Raw genomic sequence first — 23,452 nt, 5'->3', positions numbered from 1 at the left:
ACAGAAGATGGTTCTCATGACCAGAAGCTTTCTTATTGGCTGATACTCACCACATGACTATAGATTCAGTGTCGAAGAAATGCAGAATTGCAATAAACATATATAAGACAGCACTTCTACCAATCAACACAGAATAATTATTCACAAACCAGTGGCTGATACTGTTATAACACACAATACTACATTAGATGTGAACTTACTTTATTTGTCTCTTCAACGGCATCTGACTTGGAGTAATTGTGACTGTTGGACAAGAGAGGGATCCTTTCCAGGGTAGTGTTTTCCTCACAACTTGAATACAGAAAGTGAGAACAAGATACTTTAGAAACTGTAGGCACTTCCATAGTAAATACATCTCAGATATGTTTGAGTATATCATCCTTCCTTTTAATAAAAGTAAGTTATGGGAGGATATTAAAGAAAACTTGTTTAACGAAAAAAACCTCCGCTGGGGGGTACTCACCTCGGGTGGAGGAAGCCTCCAGATCCTATTGAGGCTTTCCTCGTCCTCCTCGGTCCCATGGCAGCGGCGAGAAAGCTCCCCGAACAGCTGGCATGTAAATATTTATCACCCCGGCTCCAGCGCAGGCGCAGTACCGGCTCTACACTCGGAGATAGGCGGAAATGGCCGATCGCAGACGCAAGTCTCCTGAGCCTGCGCAGTAGAGCGGACCTGACAGAGATCGGGTATTTTCGCCTATCTCCGTGCGGAAAGCCACAACAGCGCCCCCGCTGGAGCCAGGAAAGGTAAATAAATCAGCGCTTATCAGCACTTGTCAGGCTTGTCGAGGGAGGATTCCGGGACACTTCGGGGGAGCCAGCGCTGGACTGCCTGCAGCTACAGGGGAGGGGGAAGCCTCATTGGGACCATGAGGCTTCCCCCTCCCGAGGTGAGTACCCCCCAGGGGAACTTTTTTTTTGTTACAGGTTCTCTTTACAGAGAACCCGAGGTTAGAGAGATATGGAGGCTGACATGTTTATTTCCTTTTAAATAATGCAGATTGCCTGGCTTTTTCTGCTGATCCTCTGCCTCTATTACTTTAAACGATAGACCCTGTACAAGCATGCATATCAGAAGTCTATGACAAATCTGACAGGATTAGCTGCATGCTTGGTTCAGGTGTTATGCAAAACAAAAGTGTGCCTTCTTAAAACAGAAGGTATATGCGATAATTCAGGTTTGAATGAGCATAAGATGTCTTCCACGATGCATCACTGTTGAGTATGTAAATCATCATTTGTTGTCCCAGTAAGCTAACCACATCTCCAGAACTGCTGGAATGCAATGATTTGTCAGCTTTTATTATTATTATTATTATTATTTATTATTATTACTTAGTATTTATATAGCGCCGACATCTTCCGCAGCGCTGTACATAGTATATATTGTCTTGTCACTAACTGTCCCTCAGAGGAGCTCACAATCTAGTCCCTACCATAGTCATATGTCCTATGTGTATGTATTGTGTAGTGTATGTGTTGTAGTCTAGGGCCAATTTTAGGGTGAAGTCAATTAACTTATCTATATGTTTTTGGGATGCTTGCTAATTGTACAGAGCCACAATAATCCAACATGCATACAGACTGTTTCAGATTGGTTGATCCACATTAGTGCATGGCATGGGTTAATGTGGCTGTATGTAGTAGGACTTGAAACACCTAGAGTCTCAGACTACCCAGCAAGCTCATTGTGAACCAGAACTCCTAGGAGTGTGTAAGGGGCTACAGAGGGCCAAAAAGCCCTCTTACTAAAATGTTATGCAAAACAAAAGTTTGCCTTTTGTATTTGCAATAATTCTGGTTGGAGTGAGCATATGATGTCGCCCACAAAATATGCAAATCGTCCTTTGTTGTCCCTGTAAGCTAACCACACCTCCAGAACCACTGGAATGCAATGGTGTGTCATCTTGCTTATTGTTAGAGATGAGCGTAATGACTTAATTGCGATTTCGCGAAATTTCGCGTAATTAGTGTAATTACGATTATGGCCGTAAGTACATAATCGTAATGAAGAAGGATTTCGCGAAATTTCGCGTAAGCGTAATTTTCGCGTAATTTTCACATTACAGTTGGCATTACGAAATTAATGCGTATGGCCATGCTCCCAAGCGGAAAAGTTGACGCATGGATCAATGTTAGGAAGCCGCCGACTTTAAGGGTTAATAGCAAAGCCCTCTTAAATTCTAAGAGCCTGAAATTTGGAGAATATATTAAGGAGATCAGAAGGAATATGAGGAAAAAAATTTTTTTCAAAAAGACCTTATAGTTTTTCAGAAAATCGATGTTAAAGTTTCAAAGGAAAAATGTATACATTTAAAAACCCGCCGAATTTAACGGTTAATAGCAAAGCCTGCTTAAAGTTTAGGAACACCAAATTCCCAGGGTATATTAAGGGGATCAGTGGGAATAAGAGGAAACATTTTTTTTCAAACAGACCTTATAGTTTTTGAGAAAATCGATTTTTAAGTTTCAAGGGGAAAAATGTCTTTCAAATGCGGAAAATGTCAGTTTTTTTTGCACAGGTAACAATAGTGTATTATTTTCATAGATTCCCCCAAGTGGGAAGAGTTTTACTTACTTCGTTCTGAGTGTGGGAAATATAAAAAAAAACGACGTGGGGTCCCCCCTCCCAGACCTCTTTAACCCCTTGTCCCCCATGCAGGCTGGGATAGCCAGAATGCGGAGCACCGGCCGCGTGGGACTCCGCACCCTGACTATACCAGCCCGCATGGTCCATGGATTGGGGGGTCTCAGAAGGGGATGGGCAGCCAAGCTTTCCCCTCCCCCTCCGAGCCCTTGTCCAATCCAAGGAAAAGGGGCTCGTCTCCACCTTCGATGGGCGGTGGAGGTGGAGGCCGCGATTTCCTGGGGGGGGGTTCATGGTGGCATCTGGGAGTCCCCTTTAAAAAGGGGTCCCCCAGATGCCCACCCCCCCTCCCAGGAGAAATGAGTATAGAGGTACTTGTACCCCTTACCCATTTCCTTTAAGAGTTAAAAGTAAATAAACACACAAACACTTAGGAAAAGTATTTTAATTGAACAAAAACATAACCACGAAAAAAGTCCTTTACTATTCTTAATTAACCATTAATACTTACCTGTCGCTTTAAATAAATGATCCCTCGCAATAGCCTCGGAAATGTTCTATCAGTTACAATGTAACAAAGTTATTACAATGTAACAACTTTGTTACATTGTAACTACGCCGCACCCGACATCACTTGCCGCTCAGCCGCCGCATACACTTACGCGTCCGTGCAGGACGCTAAGTCCCCGCCGGCTCCCGCTGTCCACCCCGCCCACATCTGTCACCCACATGTGGGTGACATGTAGGTGACATGTGGGTGAGGCGGGGAGGGCAGCGGGAGCCGGCGGGGACTTAGCGTCCTGCACGGACCCGACAGAGCTCTGAGCTATATAGCTCAGAGCTCTCTAAGCATCTTTGAATTTGGGCTCCAAGGAGCCCCATTGGTCCTTAGCAGACCAATGGGGTTCCTTTAAATCAGAAGGAACCCCATTGGTCTGCTAAGGACCAATGGGGCTCCTTGGAGCCCAAATTCAAAGATGCTTAGTAGAGTTGGGCCGAACCTCCGATTTTAGGTTCGCGAACCGGGTTCGCGAACTTTCGCGGAACGTTCGGTTCGCGTTAAAGTTCGCGAACCGCAATAGACTTCAATGGGGATGCGAACTTTGAAAAAAAATAATAATTATGCTGGCCACAAAAGTGATGGAAAAGATGTTTCAAGGGGTCTAACACCTGGAGGGGGGCATGGCGGAGTGGGATACACGCCAAAAGTCCCCGGGAAAAATCTGGATTTGACGCAAAGCAGCGTTTTAAGGGCAGAAATCACATTGAATGCTAAATGACAGGCCTAAAGTGCTTTAAAACATCTTGCATGTGTATACATCAATCAGGTAGTGTAATTAAGGTACTGCTTCACACTGACACACCAAACTCACCGTGTAACGCACCGCAAACAGCTGTTTGTACTAGTGACGGCCGTGCTGGACTGGTGCGCACCATGGCGAGAGTGCAGGTTTTTGTGGCTTTACAGCCCATATGGTCGGCCTGGCTGATGTAGCTGAATGACAGAACAGTGACTGTCCAGCTGATCAAATTTGGTCTGACCACAATGAAGCAACGACCTTATTATCTTTTGTGTGCCCCCCGAGACACTCATCTAGGCGCCGGTCATTGCTTCATTGTGATACGCAAGCCCCTTCACCACGGCAAGGTAATGATCACGAAGGGGAATGGGCGCATGTACATGCCTTTTCTTTTGTTGTTGCAGCTGCCCTCAGTGCAGCCAGAAAAATTAGGCAGTCATGTACACGCACCATAAAAATTATTACAGCGGCCGCTGCTAGCAGCGGCCTAAAAAATTCAGCAATCCGCCTGGAGTCCCGGACCCTGTTGGTGGTGGCGGAGAAGGTAGTGAAGCGGCCTGCAGGCAGACATGCTGTGTGGAGGGACTGGGAGCGACTTAGTCTTTTTGGGGCAGGCCAGGCAGCCAGTCACACGGCGTGCAGGCAGAGATGCTGTGTGTGCGGGGACTGACTTAGTCTTGGGGCGGGCAGCAGCCCTCCGGGATCCATGCCTCATTCATTTTGATAAAGGTGAGGTACTTAACACTTTTGTGACTTAGGCGACTTCTCTTCTCTGTGACAATGCCTCCAGCTGCGCTGAAGGTCCTCTCTGACAGGACGCTTGCGGCAGGGCAGGAGAGAAGTTGGATGGCAAATTGGGACAGCTCTGGCCACAGGTCAAGCCTGCGCACCCAGTAGTTCAAGGGTTCCTCATCGCTGTTCACAGCAGTGTCTACATCCACACTTAAGGCCAGGTAGTCGGCTACCTGCCGGTCGAGGCGTTGGTGGAGGGTGGATCCGGAAGGGCTACGGCGAGGCGTTGGACTAAAGAACGTCCGCATGTCCGACATCACCATGAGATCGCTGGAGCGTCCTGTCTTTGACTGCGTGGACACGGGAGGAGGATTAGTGGCAGTGGTACCTTGCTGGCGTTGTGCCGTCACATCACCCTTAAAGGCATTGTAAAGCATAGTTGACAGCTGGTTCTGCATATGCTGCATCCTTTCCACCTTCCGGTGAGTTGGTAACAGGTCCGCCACTTTGTGCCTGTACCGAGGGTCTAGTAGTGTGGCCACCCAGTACAGCTCATTCCCCTTGAGGTTTTTTATACGGGGGTCCCTCAACAGGCAGGACAGCATAAAAGACGACATCTGCACAAAGTCGGATCCAGTACCCTCCATCTCCTCTTGCTCTTCCTCAGTGACGTCAGGTAAGTCAACCTCCTCCCCCCAGCCGCGAACAATACCACGGGAAGGTTGAGCAGCACAAGCCCCCTGCGACGCCTGCTGCGGTTGTTGTCCTGCCGCTGTCCCCTCCTCCTCCTCCTCCTCCTCCCCCAAAGAAACACCTTGCTCATCATCCTCTGAGTCTGACTCGTCTTCTGCACACGACCTCTCTTCTTCCTCCTCCTCCCCCCTCTGTGCTGCCGCAGGTGTTGAGGAAACAGCTGGGTCTGATGAAAATTGGTCCCATGCCTGTTCCTGCCGTAACGGTTCCTGGTCACGCTCATTCGCAGCTTCATCCGCCACTCTACGCACAGCACGCTCCAAGAAGTACGCGTAGGGAATTAAGTCGCTGATGGTGCCCTCACTGCGGCTCACCAGGTTGGTCACCTCCTCAAACGGCCGCATGAGCCTGCATGCATTTTTCATCAGTGTCCAGTTGTCGGGCCAGAACATCCCCATCTTCCCAGACTGTTTCGTTCTACTCCAGTTGTAGAGGTACTGGGTGACGGCTTTCTTCTGTTCTAGCAGGCGGGAGAACATGAGCAGGGTCGAGTTCCATCGAGTGGGGCTATCGCAAATGAGGCGTCTCACCGGCATGTTGTTTTTACGCTGAATTTCTGCAAATCGTGCCATGGCTGTGTAAGAGCGCCTCAAATGCCCACAGAACTTCCTGGCCTGCTTCAGGACATCCGCTAAGCCAGGGTACTTTGCCACAAATCTTTGAACCACTAGATTCATGACATGTGCCATGCAGGGTATGTGTGTCAGCTTCCCCATATGCAAAGCGGCAAGCAGATTGCTGCCGTTGTCGCACACCACGTTGCCTATCTCCAGGTGGTGCGGGGTCAGCCACTCATCCACCTGTTTCTTAAGAGCAGCCAGGAGAGCTGCTCCAGTGTGACTCTCCGCTTTGAGACAAGCCATGTCTAAGATGGCGTGACACCGTCGTACCTGGCATGCAGCATAGGCCCTGCGGAGCTGGGGCTGTGTAGCTGGAGAGGAGAACTGCCACTCAGCCAAGGAGGAGGAGGAGGACAGCGAAGAGCATGTAGCAGGAGGAGAGGAGGTGGCAGGAGGCCTGCCTGCAAGCCGTGGAGGTGTCACAATTTGGTCCGCCGCTTTCTGCTTGCCATCGTTCACCACCAGGTTCACCCAATGGGCTGTGTAGGTAATGTAGCGGCCCTGCCCGTGCTTGGCAGACCAGCCATCCGTGGTCAGGTGTACCCTTGACCCAACGCTCTTCGCAAGAGATGACACCACTTGCCTCTCAACTTCACGGTGCAGTTGGGGTATGGCCTTTCTCGAAAAATAAGTGCGGCCTGGCATCTTCCACTGCGGTGTTCCGATGGCCACAAATTTACGGAAGGCCTCAGAGTCCACCAGCCGGTATGGTAACAGCTGGCGAGCTAACAGTTCCGCCACGCCAGCTGTCAGACGCCGGGCAAGGGGGTGACTGGCCAAAAGTGGCTTCTTCCGCTCAAACATTTCCTTCACGGACACCTGACTGCTGCTGTGGGCAGAGGAGCAGGAACCGCTCAAGGGCAGAGGCGGAGTGGAGGAGGGTGCCTGTGAAGGTGCAAAGGAGAAAGCGGCAGAAGCAGATGATGCACCTGAAGGAGGAAGAGGAGAAGGAGGGTGACTTTTCTTTTGTGTGCTGCTGCTGCTTTTGCTCAGGTGGCCATCCCATTGCTGTTTGTGCCTTTTCTCCAGGTGCCTTCGTAAGGCACTTGTCCCTACGTGAGTGTTGGCCTTTCCACGGCTCAATTTTTGTTGGCAGAGCGAACAGATGGCTTTGGTCCGATCTGAGGCACACACATTAAAAAATTTCCACACCGCTGAGCCACCCTGGGATGTGGGCACTATGGGGACCTCAGCAGCTGATGCTGAAGGGCAAGTTGGCTGGCTGTACATAGGTGGCGATACATGGTGCCGGACTCTGCCACCAGCTGTTTCTGACGAAGAGCTGCCCCAGCTTCTTTCAGCAACTTCTCTCCTCCTACTACTCTCTGACTCCCCCTCTGAACTGTCCCCCTCTTCATCTCCTCTATTGGGAACATACAGAGGATCCCTATTACCGTCATCATCGTAGTCATCCTGCCCAGCTTCGCTTGCCTCAGACAAATCCAAACTTGCACCATCAGTAGGTCCTTCATCCTCCTGACACGTTACATCCATAGTGTTGCCGCGTAACTCAGACATATTAGCTGGTGAAAATTCATCTGGCTGTAACAACAATGGCTGTGCATCAGTGATTTCAACACTAAATAATTCTTGCGAAGTGTCAAATGCAGCGGAAGTGGTGCTAGTAGTAGCGCTGGTGGCTGAGCAAGATGAGGTGTTCTGTGTCGCTAAATACTCAACCACGTCCTGACAATCTTGGGAGGTGATGGGACGTGCCTTCTTCCGAGCACTGTACTGTGGGCCAGATCCACACGAAATTACATTTACACGACCTCGCGCAGACCTGCCGGGTGGCCTTCCTCTGCCTCTGCCACTACCTCTTCCTCTTCCTCTACCTGTTTTGTCCATATTGGGTATGCACGGAGTGGTATATCACACTGCGTGCACTCACGTAGGTAGGTGGGTTCACTTAACTGCACAGGTATGCGCACTGATGCGGTGGGTTCACTGAACAGAACAGGTATACAGTGGCGGGTTCACAGAACAGGTATACAGTGGCGGGTCCACTGAACAGAACAGGTATACAGTGGCGGGTTCACAGAACAGGTATGCAGTGGCAGGATCACTGAACACAATAGGTATGCAGTGGCGTGTTCACTAAACAGGTATACAGTGGCGGGTCCACTGAACAGAACAGGTATACAGTGGCGGGTCCACTGAACAGAACAGGTATACAGTGGCGGGTCCACTGAACAGAACAGGTATACAGTGGCGGGTTCACAGAACAGGTATACAGTGGCGGGTCCACTGAACAGAACAGGTATACAGTGGCGGGTTCACAGAACAGGTATGCAGTGGCAGGATCACTGAACACAATAGGTATGCAGTGGCGTGTTCACTAAACAGGTATACAGTGGCGGGTCCACTGAACAGAACAGGTATACAGTGGCGGGTCCACTGAACAGAACAGGTATACAGTGGCGGGTCCACTGAACAGAACAGGTATACAGTGGCGGGTTCACAGAACAGGTATACAGTGGCGGGTCCACTGAACAGAACAGGTATACAGTGGCGGGTTCACAGAACAGGTATGCAGTGGCAGGATCACTGAACACAATAGGTATGCAGTGGCGTGTTCACTAAACAGGTATACAGTGGCGGGTCCACTGAACAGAACAGGTATACAGTGGCGGGTCCACTGAACAGAACAGGTATACAGTGGCGGGTTCACAGAACAGGTATACAGTGGCGGGTCCACTGAACAGAACAGGTATACAGTGGCGGGTTCACAGAACAGGTATGCAGTGGCAGGATCACTGAACACAATAAGTATGCAGTGGCGTGTTCACTAAACAGGTATACAGTGGCGGGTCCACTGAACAGAACAGGTATACAGTGGCGGGTCCACTGAACAGAACAGGTATACAGTGGCGGGTCCACTGAACAGAACAGGTATACAGTGGCGGGTTCACAGAACAGGTATACAGTGGCGGGTCCACTGAACAGAACAGGTATACAGTGGCGGGTTCACAGAACAGGTATGCAGTGGCAGGATCACTGAACACAATAGGTATGCAGTGGCGTGTTCACTAAACAGGTATACAGTGGCGGGTCCACTGAACAGAACAGGTATACAGTGGCGGGTTCACTGAACAGGTATACAGTGGCGGGTCCACTGAACAGAACAGGTATACAGTGGCGGGTTCACAGAACAGGTATGCAGTGGCAGGTTCACTGAACACAACAGGTATGCAGTGGCAGGTTCACTGAACACAACAGGTATGCAGTGGCGGGTTCACTGAACAGGTATACAGTGGCGGGTCCACTGAACAGAACAGGTATACAGTGGCGGGTCCACTGAACAGAACAGGTATACAGTGGCGGGTCCACTGAACAGAACAGGTATACAGTGGCGGGTTCACAGAACAGGTATACAGTGGCGGGTCCACTGAACAGAACAGGTATACAGTGGCGGGTCCACAGAACAGGTATGCAGTGGCAGGATCACTGAACAGGTATGCAGTGGCAGGATCACTGAACAGGTATGGAGTGGCAGGATCACAGTACAGGTATGCAGTGGGCTGAGGGCTCACTGAACAGAACAGGTATGCAGTGGCAGGATCACTGAACAGGTATGGAGTGGCAGGATCACAGTACAGGTATGCAGTGGGCTGAGGGCTCACTGAACAGAACAGGTATGCAGTGGCAGGATCACTGAACAGGTATGCAGTGGCAGGATCACTGAACAGGTATGCAGTGGCAGGATCACAGTACAGGTATGCAGTGGGCTGAGGGCTCACTGAACAGAACAGGTATGCAGTGGCAGGATCACTGAACAGGTATGGAGTGGCAGGATCACAGTACAGGTATGCAGTGGGCTGAGGGCTCACTGAACAGAATAGGTATGCAGTGGCAGGATCACTGAACAGGTATGCAGTGGCAGGATCACTGAACAGGTATGCAGTGGCAGGATCACAGTACAGGTATGCAGTGGCAGGATCACAGTACAGGTATGCAGTGGGCTGAGGGCTCACTGAACAGAACAGGTATGCAGCCAGGAAGAAGTTAAGCCTAACTAATCTTTCCCTATATGAGAGACTGCAGCAGCTCGCCCTACTCTCACTAATGCAGGCACACGAGTGGCCGTAATGGCCGCCGCTACCTGCCTTATATAAGGGGGGGGTGGGGCTCCAGGGGCTAGTGTAGCCTAATTGGCTACACTGGGCCTGCTGACTGTGATGTAGAGGGTCAAAGTTGACCCTCAGTGCATTATGGGGCGAACCGAACTTCTTCCGCAAAAGGTTCGCGTGCGGTACCCGCACGCGAACCACCTACGTTCGCGCGAACCACGTTCGCCGGCGAACCGTTTCGGCCCAACTCTAATGCTTAGAGAGCTCTGAGCTATATAGCTCAGAGCTCTGTCGGGTCCGTGCAGGACGCTAAGTCCCCGCCGGCTCCCGCTGCCCTCCCCGCCTCACCCACATGTCACCCACATGTCACCCACATGTGGGTGACAGATGTGGGCGGGGTGGACAGCGGGAGCCGGCGGGGACTTAGCGTCCTGCACGGACGCGTAAGTGTATGCGGCGGCTGAGCGGCGAGTGACGTCGGGTGCGGCGTAGTTACAATGTAACAAAGTTGTTACATTGTAATAACTTTGTTACATTGTAACTGATAGAACATTTCCGAGGCTATTGCGAGGGATCATTTATTTAAAGGGACAGGTAAGTATTAATGGTTAATTAAGAATATTAAAGGACTTTTTTCTTGTTATGTTTTTTGTTCAATTAAAATACTTTTTCTAAGTGTTTGTGTGTTTATTTACTTTTAACTCTTAAAGGAAATGGGTAAGGGGTACAAGTACCTCTATACTCATTTCTCCTGGGAGGGGGGGTGGGCATCTGGGGGACCCCTTTTTAATAGGGACTCCCAGATGCCACCATGAACCCCCCCCCAGGAAATCGCGGCCTCCACCTCCACCGCCCATCGGAGGTGGAGAGGAGCCCCTTGTCCTTGGATTGGACAAGGGCTCGGAGGAGGAGGGGAAAGCTTGGCTGCCCCTCCCCTTCCGAGACCCCCCAATCCATGGACCATGCGGGCTGGTATAGTCAGGGTGCGGAGCCCCACGCGGCCGCTGCTCCGCATTCTGGCTATCCCAGCCTGCATGGGGGACAAGGGGTTAAAGAGGTCTGGGAGGGGGGACCCCACGTCGTTTTTTTTTTATATTTCCCACACTCAGAACGAAGTAAGTAAAACTCTTCCCACTTGGGGGAATCTATGAAAATAATACACTATTGTTACCTGTGCAAAAAAACTGACATTTTCCGCATTTGAAGAACATTTTTCCCCTTGAAATTAAAAATTTATTTTCTCAAAAACTATAAGGTCTTTTTGAAAAAAAAATGTTTCCTCTTATTCCCACTGATCCCCTTAATATACCCTGGGAATTTGGTGTTCCTAAACCTTAAGCAGGCTTTGCTATTAACCGTTAAAGTCGGCGGGTTTTTAAATGTATACATTTTTCCTTTGAAATTTTAACATCGATTTTCTGAAAAACTATAAGGTCTTTTTGAAAAAAATTTTTGTCCTCTTATTCCTTCTGATCTCCTTAATATATTCTCCAAATTTCAGGCTCTTAGCATTTAAGGGGGCTTTGCTATTAACCCTTAAAGTCGGCGGCTTTTTTATATTATACGGGAGCGTTACGGTTTAATGCGAAATTACGGTATGAACGAAACGCGAAATTACGCGTTGAAAATTACGCTTACGGTATTTTCAATTACGATTTTAATGGCAATTACGCTACCGTAATTTCGCATCGTAATCGCAAATTTCGCATGCGTAATTATAGTAACGCGAAATTACGAAAATTTCGGCTCAACTCTACTTATTGTACAGAGCCACAATAATTTTTGGTAGCCCCCTACATACTCCTAGGAATTCTGGTTCACCATGAGCTTGCTGGGTAGTCTGTGTTTCAGGTGTGTGATTTAGACCCTACTGACCAGAAAGATCAAGTTGAGGAATAAATCTAGCATCGGTAGGCCACATAGGAGTATGTGACAATACAGTGGAAAACGAAGTGTTGTGGTCAGCACCTTAGTTAAGCTATTCTAAGTAACTAGTCCGTAGATCTGTGCAGCAAAAGGTAATAGTCAGGTTGCTATCATTTATTAAAGCATTAGAATGCGAATGCTACTTGGCTCACTGAGCTAAGTTTGTGGAAGCTGTTAGGAAACTTACAGTAGCTGTGATCATGCAGTTATTTTCAATGTGAAACAGGGCCCTAAGTAATCTGGATAAACTTGGGTATCTATATAAGAAAAAAAAGGGGGTGTGTCTTCAACTAAGGCAATAAAAAAACCTCTAGCTCTGCACGCTAGTAGTAAACATGATTCATCCCATGCTGCATGAGGCACTTTTTCCATACCACACTGACAAGGTAAGAGGATTTTTTTTCCCTCTTTTTTGCTTATCTCTTTTCTTCCTCATAACACACTCTCTTTTCCTTATAGTTCCTCTTTAAGTCTTCATATCACATTAGGTACCAGTCATCTATAGGCCTATACACACGTCGGATTTCGGTGAACGACGGGTCGTTTGAACGTCCCGTCGTTCAGTCGTTTGCCCGCTAAATCGGGCGTGTGTACAGACTGTCGTTCGCTTGATAAGAGTGAGTTTGAGCGATCCGCCGGGCGGATCGCTCAAACTCACTCTTATCAAGAGAACGACAGTTTGTACACACGCCCGATTTAGCAGGCAAACGACTGAACGACGGCACGTTCAAACGTCCTGTCGTTCACGGAAATCCGACGTGTGTATGGGCCTTATGGATTATGTGCTGTGAGGGATTCTTTCCATCTGTCATAGCTACTTACTGTATGTAATGTTCTCAGCCATCGGCTTGCCTGATTGTTTGCTCAAGCAAAGGAAACTGCCCACATGCCATCCTATGCTGGTATCTGAGCTATAAATGTCTAACAGACAATGGACTTTGTTTTAATTTTATTCAGACCTATCATGTCTTGTCTGTGATTGTGTTTTCCTGAGTATGCAAGACAACATCAAAAGGGTGAAACCGTTTCTCATCAAGACTCTTTGATAATTTCAGCTTGAATCTGGAACAATTAGCATGCTGCAGGCTCATAGCCGGAAACAAAGGCAACAGTCAGGCTGACATTTGAGGTTAGTAAGTGCAAGTCAGGGATTTCAGAGGAAGTAAAGCAAATCAGAGTTGGGTTGGAAAAAAAAAACAATAGACACAATCTGAATCTCCTTGTGGATTTAACAGAAGGAGAGAAAACCATTCTACAGCAGGAAACCGAGGCCTGGGTCACATCACATCAAAATCCTTCTAGGACTTCTGTGAATTAGAGATAAGCCAGTTCTGAGTACAACACTACCTCTGCTTCACAGCATATAAACTGCTACGCACACTGGCACAGTCATTAAGACTGGACACTTTTGTCAGTAGTGTGCATTAAATAGATTACAGTACTACAACTTTAGGAGTTTTTTTTTCTTTTTTTTTTTAATACTAGGTGTGATAAGCTGAAAATACAAATTATTTTGATTCACAAAAGTTGGCAAAATATGGTTACGACATAACAGTTCCTCAATAGTGGGCATTGTGATGAATTCAGTATCATAACTTTAACTTCTGGTTGTGGGTAGAAAATGGAGAACTAGTGGTCAATCTAAACAGTAGGCTGAGGCAAGTAGCCTACGGGGTTTATAGAATAAAAAGGGAATGGATAAAAGTCACTGGGAATTTTCATGAGTTGAGCTAGTGTTCTTACTTGCCTGCATTATTCATTTTTGTTTTTAAGATACTGGGCTGATCTCAGTTCATGCAGTGAAAGCTGTTACGTTGTGCTTATAATGATGGTAAACTGCAGTGTGTGTTGATCCCTCTTCTTCACACTGCTCTGTAAGCAACCCTCCTTCACACTTTCTTATCATTCCTGTGCAATATAATATTAACACTTCAGCAAACACTGAGTAACTGAGATTATGGGCTATTAATGACTCTTTCTGTAATGTACTGGTAAGCAATATGAGTGACATGCTTTTTTTTTTTTTTTTACAACAGAACTAAAATCAGTAATGCAAGTACAGTATCTTGCTTTTTTTAATCAAAGCATAATTTTCAGCTATTTCGAAGACACTTAAAGATATAAACACTTAAAAAATGTAAAGCAATACCTGTACACATAGCAAATTCCCCAATTATAACTGCTTTTGTTAGAGAACTTGCATAGGCATGTATTAAGTGGCTGGAACAGTTTCTGTGTCTCTCTTTATCCACAAAGCAGGGAGAAAGGTCAGTCTCAGTTTTGTTGTTTCATTGTCCAAATCACTCAGTTTTGGACTTGGATCTGGTCTCCTTATGAAACCCAATACTGTTGCTTGTGCATTTAGTAAATGGAGCACTATGAGTGCTATATCTTTACGGATGTACATAGTCAAGCAAATTAAAACATACAGTGTATTCATCACAGGACATCTGTGCGGTGTTGCTTTTGAGAAAGTGTGAAACAGGCATTGTCCTTTCTTATGACTAGAGATGGCCCGAACTGTTCGCCGGCGAACGGTTCCCGGTGGTTCGCGGAGAACCGGGAACTTTTCCGGAAGTTCGATTCGCCCCCATAGTGCATCATTAGAGTCAACTTTGACCCTCTACATCACAGTCAGCAGGCACATTGTAGCCAATCAGGCTACACTCCCTCCTGGAGCCCCACCCCCCTTATAAAAGGCAGGAAGCGTTAGGCATTGGACTCACTCGTGTGCATGCAGTAATTAGAGAAGGGAGAGCAGCTGTGCAGAGACCTATAGGGAAAGCTTAGTTAGGCTCTTGTAGGCTTCTTAGCTTGCTCCTTGCTAATTCTTATTGCTAAAAAAGCACCCCTGAATAGTTCTTTTTAGAGCTAATCTTGGTTTTGTGATCTTTTTGTGTGTGTGTGTGTGTGTGTGTGTCCCACAGACACTTGTGTTGCATAGACAGCCTTGGTAATTCCTACTGTGTGTGCCACTGCCAGGCCCAGCACATTCAGTGACTACCTGTGTGTGTGACAGGTGCACATTGTAATACCCATCACTGCATACACCTACCTGTTGTTCACTTCAGTGCACCCACCTACGTACGTGAGCGCATGCCGTGTCACTGTGCCTGTCCGGTAACTGTCTGTGTGTGACAGGTGCACATTGTAATACCCATCACTGCATACTGTATACCTACCTGTTGTTCACTTCAGTGCACCCACCTACCTACATGAGCACACGCATTGTGATATTCAATACCACCAGTCACTGTACCTGTTCACAGTACATGTGTGTGACAAGTGCACATTTGTAATACCATCACTGCATATACCTACCTGTTGTTCAGTGCACCCACCTACCTAAGTGAGCGCACGCAGTGTGATATTTAATACCACCAGTCACTGTACCTGTTCATGGTACGTGTGTGTGACAGGTGCACATTTGTAATACCCATCACTGCATATACCTACCTGTTCTGTTCAGTGCACCCACCTACCTAAGTGAGTGCACGCAGTGTGATATACCACTCCGTACATACCTGTTAACTGCACCTGTGTGACTGCACATTGTATTAGTCAAGTCAGTGCATACCTTTCACTTCATCCTCCCCAATATGGACAAAACAAAAGGCAGAGGCAGGCCACCTAGCAGGTCTGTTCGAGGTCGCACTGTCGTGATTTCATGCAGCCCTCGACCAAAGTACAGTGTTCAGAAGAAGGCACGTGCTATCAACCCCCAATATTGTCAGGACGCAGTTGACTATTTAACACAGAACACCTCATCTTTCTCAGCTTCCGCACGGAAGCGTGACATATCTTCCTCCTCCTGCTCTGATTATGGCACCCCACTTAACACTCAGTTGGCCGCCACCACCAAAAAGCCATCACCCCAGGGCTCAGCGGTGTGGAAATTTTTCTGTGTGTCTGGCTCAGGTAAGAGCAATTCCATCTGTACTCTCTGCCACCGAAAATTGAGCCATGGAAAGACCAAGACCCGCGTAGGGACAACTACCTACGAAGGCTCATGATTACAAAGCAGAAACTGTACCGTGATGTTGAAAGGCAAGTGGTGTCATCACTGGCACACAGCGTAAGGGTCCATCTGACCACGGATGCCTGGTCTGCAAAGCTCGGTCAGGCCTGCCCGAAGACTAAGTCAGTCCCCACACACAGCATCTGTGGCTGCACCCCATGTGACTGCCTGCCCCAAGACTAAGTCGCTCCCCACACAGCATCTCTGCCCGCAGGCCGGTTGACTGCCTTCTCCGCCACCACCAACAGGGTCCAGGACTCCAGGTGGACTCCTGAATTTTTAATGCCACTGCTAGCAGTGGCCGCTATAATAATTTTTCTGATACGTGTACATGCCTGCCTAATTTTTCTGCAACAACAAAACAAAAGGCATGTACATGTGCCAATTCCCCTTCGTGATCATTACCTTGCCGCGATGAAGGGGCTTGCGTATCACAATGAAGCAATGACCGATGGCTATATGAGTGCGTCTGGGGAAGGGGGGGGGGGCACACCCACGATAATAAGGTCATTGCTTCATTGTGGACAGACCAAATTCGATCAGCTGGACAATTACTGTTCTGTCATTCATCTACCTCAGCTCGGCGACCATATGGGCTGGAAAGCCGCCATCACCTGCATTCTCGTCATGGTGTGCACCAGCACAGCTGTTTGTAGTGCGTTACACAGTGAGTTTAGTGTGTCAGTGTGAAGCAGTACTCTAATTACATTCCCTGATTGATGTATACACATGCAAGATGTTTCAAAGCACTTTAGGCCTGCAATTTAGCATTCAATGTGATTTCTGCCCTTAAAACGGTGCTTTGCGTCAAATCCAGATTTTCCCCCGGGGACTTTTGCTGTCTATCCCACTCATCCATGCAAAAACTCAGATGTTAGACCCCTTGAAACATCTTTTCCATCACTTTTCTGGCCAGCATAAGTGTTTCTAGTTTTCAAAGCTCACCTCCCCATTGAAGTCTATTGCGGTTCGCGGAAGTTCGTGCGAACTAAACTTTTGCAGGAGTTTGCGAACCTAAAATCGGAGGTTCGGACCATCTCTACTTATGACAGGGATGGGGCTTGAGAGCTTTTTAAAGAATTTTTAAATAAACTTTTGTGGGAGATTGGTTTTCCTAAGAGAAACTGCTAAATCTCTTGGCTTTGGGTTGTTTATACGAGAGATGTTGCAGTTTGAATAGAAGTCAACATACTTTCTTCATATTAAGAAGTCCAGTGAAATGTATACCAGAAGTGCCTGTATTTCAGTGTCAGGAGTTACGCCTGTTTGTGAAATAAAAAGTGCTACCTCTTCAGCAGCCATAGCTGATCCCTTTATTTTGGCATTTATTCCTGTATAAACATAAGTAACACAAGTGCATTCAAAATAAGCAGATACCAAACCGCTTGTTACAGACTCTATCGCTTGAAATACATCACAATACAGTTATTGCGAATGCTGTAAATGCCTCTTCCCCATGGGATTTCTGATTGCAAACTGTACAATAAAGGAAATGAGGAAACAATTTATGCTTCTACAAAGATATTTTAGCCACAGTTAGCCCATCTGTAAGTTCTCTCTGGCATCCCCCTGTTCTATAGGAACTATTTGCTTTCTTTCTTGTAACTCCCTTTCTTTTTTACAGGCCTATGGGGAGCTATTACTTACATCATAGATGTGGTTTCACATGGCTGCCACATCCAGGTGATGGTGGGAGGAGGATTTCCAGTGGCTGTACAGCGAAAGCGATGACGTTCTCCAAGGAGCACAGGATCCACCCTGTCAAAATCTGTCTCTTTCTCATAGATGGAAGGCTTAACTACAATTCAAAAAACAATGTCCAGTTAAGTACACATAATTATATAGAAATGACTCTACGCATGTTAGGCTATGCATGATCGACACATATGGCCTTAAAGGTCTTAGGTTGTAAATTAGAACAATTTGTTTAGCTTCTAGCTCATGAGTGCAGGATTTTATGCTGTAGTGAAACAGATCTCTCAGCACTGGATGACCCCAGTACAGGACAGACAAGTGTATTACATGCACTGCAGATACCAGAAGGTCACTACTTCTAGCTATGGGGGTTGAAAAGGGCAGGCTAGGAGTGGAGAGTTATTGTGAAGATTCTGGGAGTAACTTGGTGAAGTTACAGATCATCTAGAGTGACAGGTTGGGCTAAAGGATCTGCTGAGGTTAGTGTTGGCAAGCGTTCTGGTAAAAAGCTTGCATTTGTCATCATTAAGTGAAAGACTAATATTTTTTGTTAATATAGCACCAACATCTTCCATAGTGCTGTACATAGTGCAAAACAGACTACAGTGAGGTGCATAGAGGCGTGAGCAGACAATTATTTTAGATGCATCATTTATGATCTAGGGGATTCCACTTAACTTAACAGACAAATAAAACTGCAAATGTAATATTTATAAGCATATTACCACCAGTTACTAGCACTGTTGCTCCCTGAAAAAGCATTCACCAATATGGTTATTTTGTATTGGTTTTTAATTAAATTCACCTCAAAATGAATGATATAACACTGACCTCTGTAAATTGATCTACAATGTCAATTTAGGTCAACTGATTTGCCAAAAATACTGGCCATCTACCAATGTGTGATTATTTAATGGTTAATAATAACAATATTATTATTATTACTATTATTAATATTATCATGCACCAGCATCTTACATGACACTTCAAAGTGGATGAGTAATGGAGAAGGGGTGTACAACACAATGAAGAAGCAATATGGAAGAGAACCTGGACCTTAACCTTGAGAGTTTTAAATCTAAAAACAATTGCATTTATAAGAGGTTGAGTCATAATGTAAGAAACAATCAATTAATTGTTGGATTAGTTATTAATTATCATCAATCAATATTTAGTAAATTGCTATTGAATTCTTGAATGAGAGAACCTGAAAACATGTTAACATTTAGTCAGATCTGAAAAAAGTAAATAATTTCTTGTTCTTTTGTGATCATTTTAAATTGAAAACGTAAAATGATGTGGCCATTATAACTCTATTCTTTAATCATTAGTCTGGCCTTATCACTGTGCTTTCTCTTAGTTTATATGGAAACACATAAAGAAGACACATACGGTAACTGCAATTCCATTGGTAGGATTACAATCAGAATTGCAGGTAAGGTGTACAAAACAGAATGGACTTACTTGCATAATCTTCAAAAGGAAAAACAATTAGTTGCAAGAGACTAAAGGTCCGTACACACGCCGGACTGGAGGCAACGACGGGTCCGTCGTTGCCTCCCGCTTGGTGGGCGTGCCAACGACAGTCCGGCGTGTGTACGCACTGTCGGCGGACTGATACGGCTGTTTCTGAGCGATCCGCCCGACTGTCGTTGGCACGCCCACCCAGCGGGAGGCAACGACGGACCCGTCATTGCCTCCAGTCCGGCGTGTGTACGGACCTTAAGAATGAACAGTTAGACACAGAACTATTAGGAATTTCAAAGATATACAATCATATAATGTAGTCACAACAATATTAGGAATTACATGTTCTCGATAATAATAATAAAAAATATACAACCAAATACATTATAGCACAACAACCATTATGGGACCAGGCAATATATTGCATTGTTGGCTGAATATAGTATAGCAGTATATGGCCACTCAGGGAAGGTTGGCTGGGTTAGAATGCGGCATACCTATTTGTACATCAATAACTGTAGAGCCTTGTGTTCCCATATGAATATTATCTTTTGCACACAGTAAATAGTATGCAAATGAGGAATAATATAGAATATACAAAGTACAGTTCTAAACTATGTAATATATACATGAAGTCCTCTTAAACTAAGGTAATGACCTCTTATGTGGTTGGCCTTGTTAATTGTTTCAAGAAATAGCCACACTGCAATGGGGGAAATCCTGTAATAATATATCATAATCAAGGCTATCTCCATAAATGGGGATGCTAGAAGGAAGCAGGAGCTTTGGGATTAATGTTTTGGCAACACATACAGGAATAAGCAATAGAATAAGGCACAACACCAAGCCGGGCTGATGCTTATCAGGGGAAAGGCTTCCGATTAACAGGCTACTTGAGGCAATTAAGAAAACAACGTATTTTTGTACAGAACTATGTGCAGGAAGTGTAACTTTTCACTCATTGTCTTGCCTACAGAGACACACATATACTATAAATAAGGGATTTCTGAAACCCTATGCTTGAATAGTTTTGAAACAAAAGTTTGCCTTCTTAAAACAGAGGCTATTTGAGATTATTCAGAATGAGTTTTAACATTTCTTTTTTTAGATTTTTTTTTTTATTTTTTATTCCTCTTCATGTATATTATGCAATGTCTTATATACTAGTCAGCAAAATGGAAAGAGTATATTTATTTTTTCCTCAGAATCCAGTTATTACAGAATTACAGAAATTCCACAGGGTGCCAGGTCTTGCTTTGAATTTGCAGTTAATATTGTCACTTTACATTGATCTTGAAACTGTCACTAGGATAAGTGGATTGTCATTGTGATCCTGATATTGCAATGCAATCCATTCTGGAAACAGATTTCCATATGGACACAGAACAATCTGCTGCATAGAACAGACTGGAATGCAACACAAATATGCCGGCACATTTGAGAATCTACCACTGACTTCACACAGTGTGATCTGCGAGAACAAAAGCAATCAGGTTTTTCAAAATGGTTAAGCCATTTATATAGCTGTGTCAAGTAATCCCCATAGGAAATGATCCTAATGCAAGGCACACACTTCTAATATACAGGAAATTAAAAGTAAAGCTTTACTTACTCATAGGCAGAACCCTTTTCTCAGAACAATCTGCCAAGCCCTGCTGGGTCTCCTAATAACCACGCTTCTTCAAAAAGGATGTGCAGGCATTCTCATCACTTATATGATTCTACTATGCAGTAATGCAGATATGTGAGAGCTGGCACATGGGATGAACCAGTGCCTGTATCCCACGGCTACCTATGCCTAACATTAACCTGAATTCCAAACACACAGATACTTATCCCCGTGCTGCCTATGCTGAACTCCAAGTGTCAGTAACTTTACCTTTCTACCGATATCTGAGGTTCAGCTCCATGGTAGCCGAATCCCTGGCACTGCAGACACACTTCTGCTGCTAAATAGAGTTCAGCTACATAGTAGTCACACTCTGTGAACTATTGCCGCTATTTCCACCACTATTTGGAGTTTGGGTACATTGTTCCTGAACACTGTGCAGCCACTTCATCACCTCTGATGGGACCCAGACTTCAGCTATGCAATAGCCAAACTCTGGTGCCTCCCACCACCACACTGTTCAGTCTGTGACACTATAGCAATAATTTACATTGCGGTGTATGGCGGCCCCCAAGCTTCCAAGAGTACTATGTGCCCAAATTTCCTGCACCCTGATAAAGGTAGCGAACAGAGCATATTTCTTCAAATGTCCCCACTGCTCTACAAGCAGAGAAACCAGCAAACATTATTCTGGTAAAATAGCCCCTGTATGACAACAACAAAAATTCTCTGAATGTCATAAAAATAAATATCCAGTTTCTCAATCTTTGGGATTTTTTTAGTGGGTATCAACATTTCTACTCTCCTTATAATTGTGCATCCATTAACTACAACATATCAGTGTTACTTCTAGTAAAAAGTGATAGTCATGTCTAGGAGAACTTATAGAGAAGCATGCCATTTGTTTGATCAGTTGATCACATACTGCTTTTAGCACATGATCATGACTAGCAAATCAGAGACATACATATCTTACATATCTATCACATGACCAAACTGATCACATGCTTCTCCATGAGTTTTCCTAGACATGTGAAGTCTCTGAAGAAGCATTCTTGCACTACGAAACCTGCCTCAGGCACTTCTACAAGCGCTGTTTGTTCATGGGAGCTGCAATTGAAAATGTGACAATATATAAAGTAACAATTTTGTATAGTGGCCTTACAGTGCGGCACAAAAGTCACTTCCTCACCATCGCATAGGCATGAAATACCCCGGATCAGTGAATAATGGCGCACAGTGCCTATGCATAAAAATGGTGCCGCATTAAAAAGATACGCTTATTGCTGTTTATCGTTAGTACTGCATAATAATGGCGCACAGGGAAAAAAGAAGAAAAATAGCACACAGTAACGTTATTTATCAATAGCGCCGTTCATATGCCAAACAGCAGACGTTATTGCGCACAGTAACGTTATTTATCAATAGCTAACCTACATAAGCCAAACTGCAGAAGTTATTTAACTGCAAAATGGTGAATGGATTTAATGTAACACTGTCAAGGTTAGGGTTAGGCACCACCAGGGGAGAATGAGGGTTAGGCACCACCAGGGAGGTCTTAGGGTTAGGCACCACCAGGGGAGTAGTTAGGGTTAGGCACCACCAGGGGGGTGGTTAGCGGTAGGCACCACCAGGGGGTGGTTAGGGTTAGGCACGACCAGGGGGGTGGTTAGGCACCACCAGGGGGTCTTAGGGTTAGGCACCACCAGGGAAGTGGTTTGGGTTAGGCACCACCAGGGGGGTCTAGGGGTTAGGGATAGGTACAGAAAGGGTTCTGTGTGTTAACATTAAATAACGATAAGGCTTTAACATTAAATAGCGATAAGCGACAAACGGATTAGCGGCAACACCGTGCGCCATTCTTCGCAGGTGTCATTTTTAGATGGATCCAAAATACCCCATACACTTTCACTGGTGTAGCATTACCTTGCAGTAAAAACAAGGTAATGCAACGCACCAGTGTGAAAGGGGCCTTAAGATCTTACTTGGCAATTATTACTTAATTCTCCTAGTTAATACTACACAAAATAATCTGGTTTCAACTATCTTGTTAAAATTCACAATAGATAGGTTAAGTAAAACAATTTTGGTTTAAAACACTATTAACCACTTAGCAACCCTTGCCACGCTTATCTACGCCCCTTTAAAATTCACCTGGGGCACAGGGGCGTAGATAGGCATCTCCTGTTTGTTTTCCCACTGTGAGCGTTCGCATGCGCGATCGCGTGCACGCGGATGCGCGGTCGCGTGCACGTGGATTTGCGGTCGCGATCGGCACCCGCTGGTCAGCCAATCAAAGTGCTTACAAGTTTGAATGAGCACTGCCAAAGCCAATGGCAGTGCTCATTCATTCAGAATGTGTGTAAACACTGAATCAGTCACTATGCTGTTACAGTTACTGAGATCACTCGTGAGAGGATCTCAGATAACTAATACAGCATTAGTGAGTGATCAGCATCAGTGAGGTTTTTTTTTAAATAAATTGTACCCCCATTAAGCCCATTAACCCTTGCCTCCCTAAAATGTTAAAATTGCTGTGGTTTTTAGGGGAAAAACCCTGTGGTAGAGAAGTGGTTAAAACCCAACAGGTGTGTTACACGCATGTTATTCTACAGATTAATTTTGCTGTTACTAATCAGAAACATACTCCACATAGTAAAGTTTTCTGCTGTAA

General features: G+C 45.7%; 1 protein-coding gene across 3 annotated transcripts in view; it reads right to left on the bottom strand.

The window, feature by feature from the left end:
* The window catches only part of LOC137527130 (vascular endothelial growth factor receptor kdr-like), a 318,768-nt gene that overhangs the window by 120,211 nt on the left and 175,105 nt on the right, over positions 1 to 23,452 (bottom strand). For all 3 annotated transcript variants that reach the window (XM_068247550.1, XM_068247553.1, XM_068247551.1), the window contains 2 exons: positions 17,655 to 17,805; positions 201 to 291 (listed from right to left, as the gene is read on the bottom strand). In XM_068247550.1, coding sequence (XP_068103651.1) covers positions 201 to 291; positions 17,655 to 17,805 — 242 coding nt within the window. The remainder of the gene's footprint in view (positions 1 to 200; positions 292 to 17,654; positions 17,806 to 23,452) is intronic.

The sequence above is a fragment of the Hyperolius riggenbachi genome, chromosome 8 (genome assembly GCF_040937935.1).
Source record: "Hyperolius riggenbachi isolate aHypRig1 chromosome 8, aHypRig1.pri, whole genome shotgun sequence".
NCBI classification, from domain to species: Eukaryota; Metazoa; Chordata; class Amphibia; order Anura; family Hyperoliidae; genus Hyperolius; species Hyperolius riggenbachi.
This window is presented reverse-complemented; position numbering and strand designations above follow the sequence as displayed.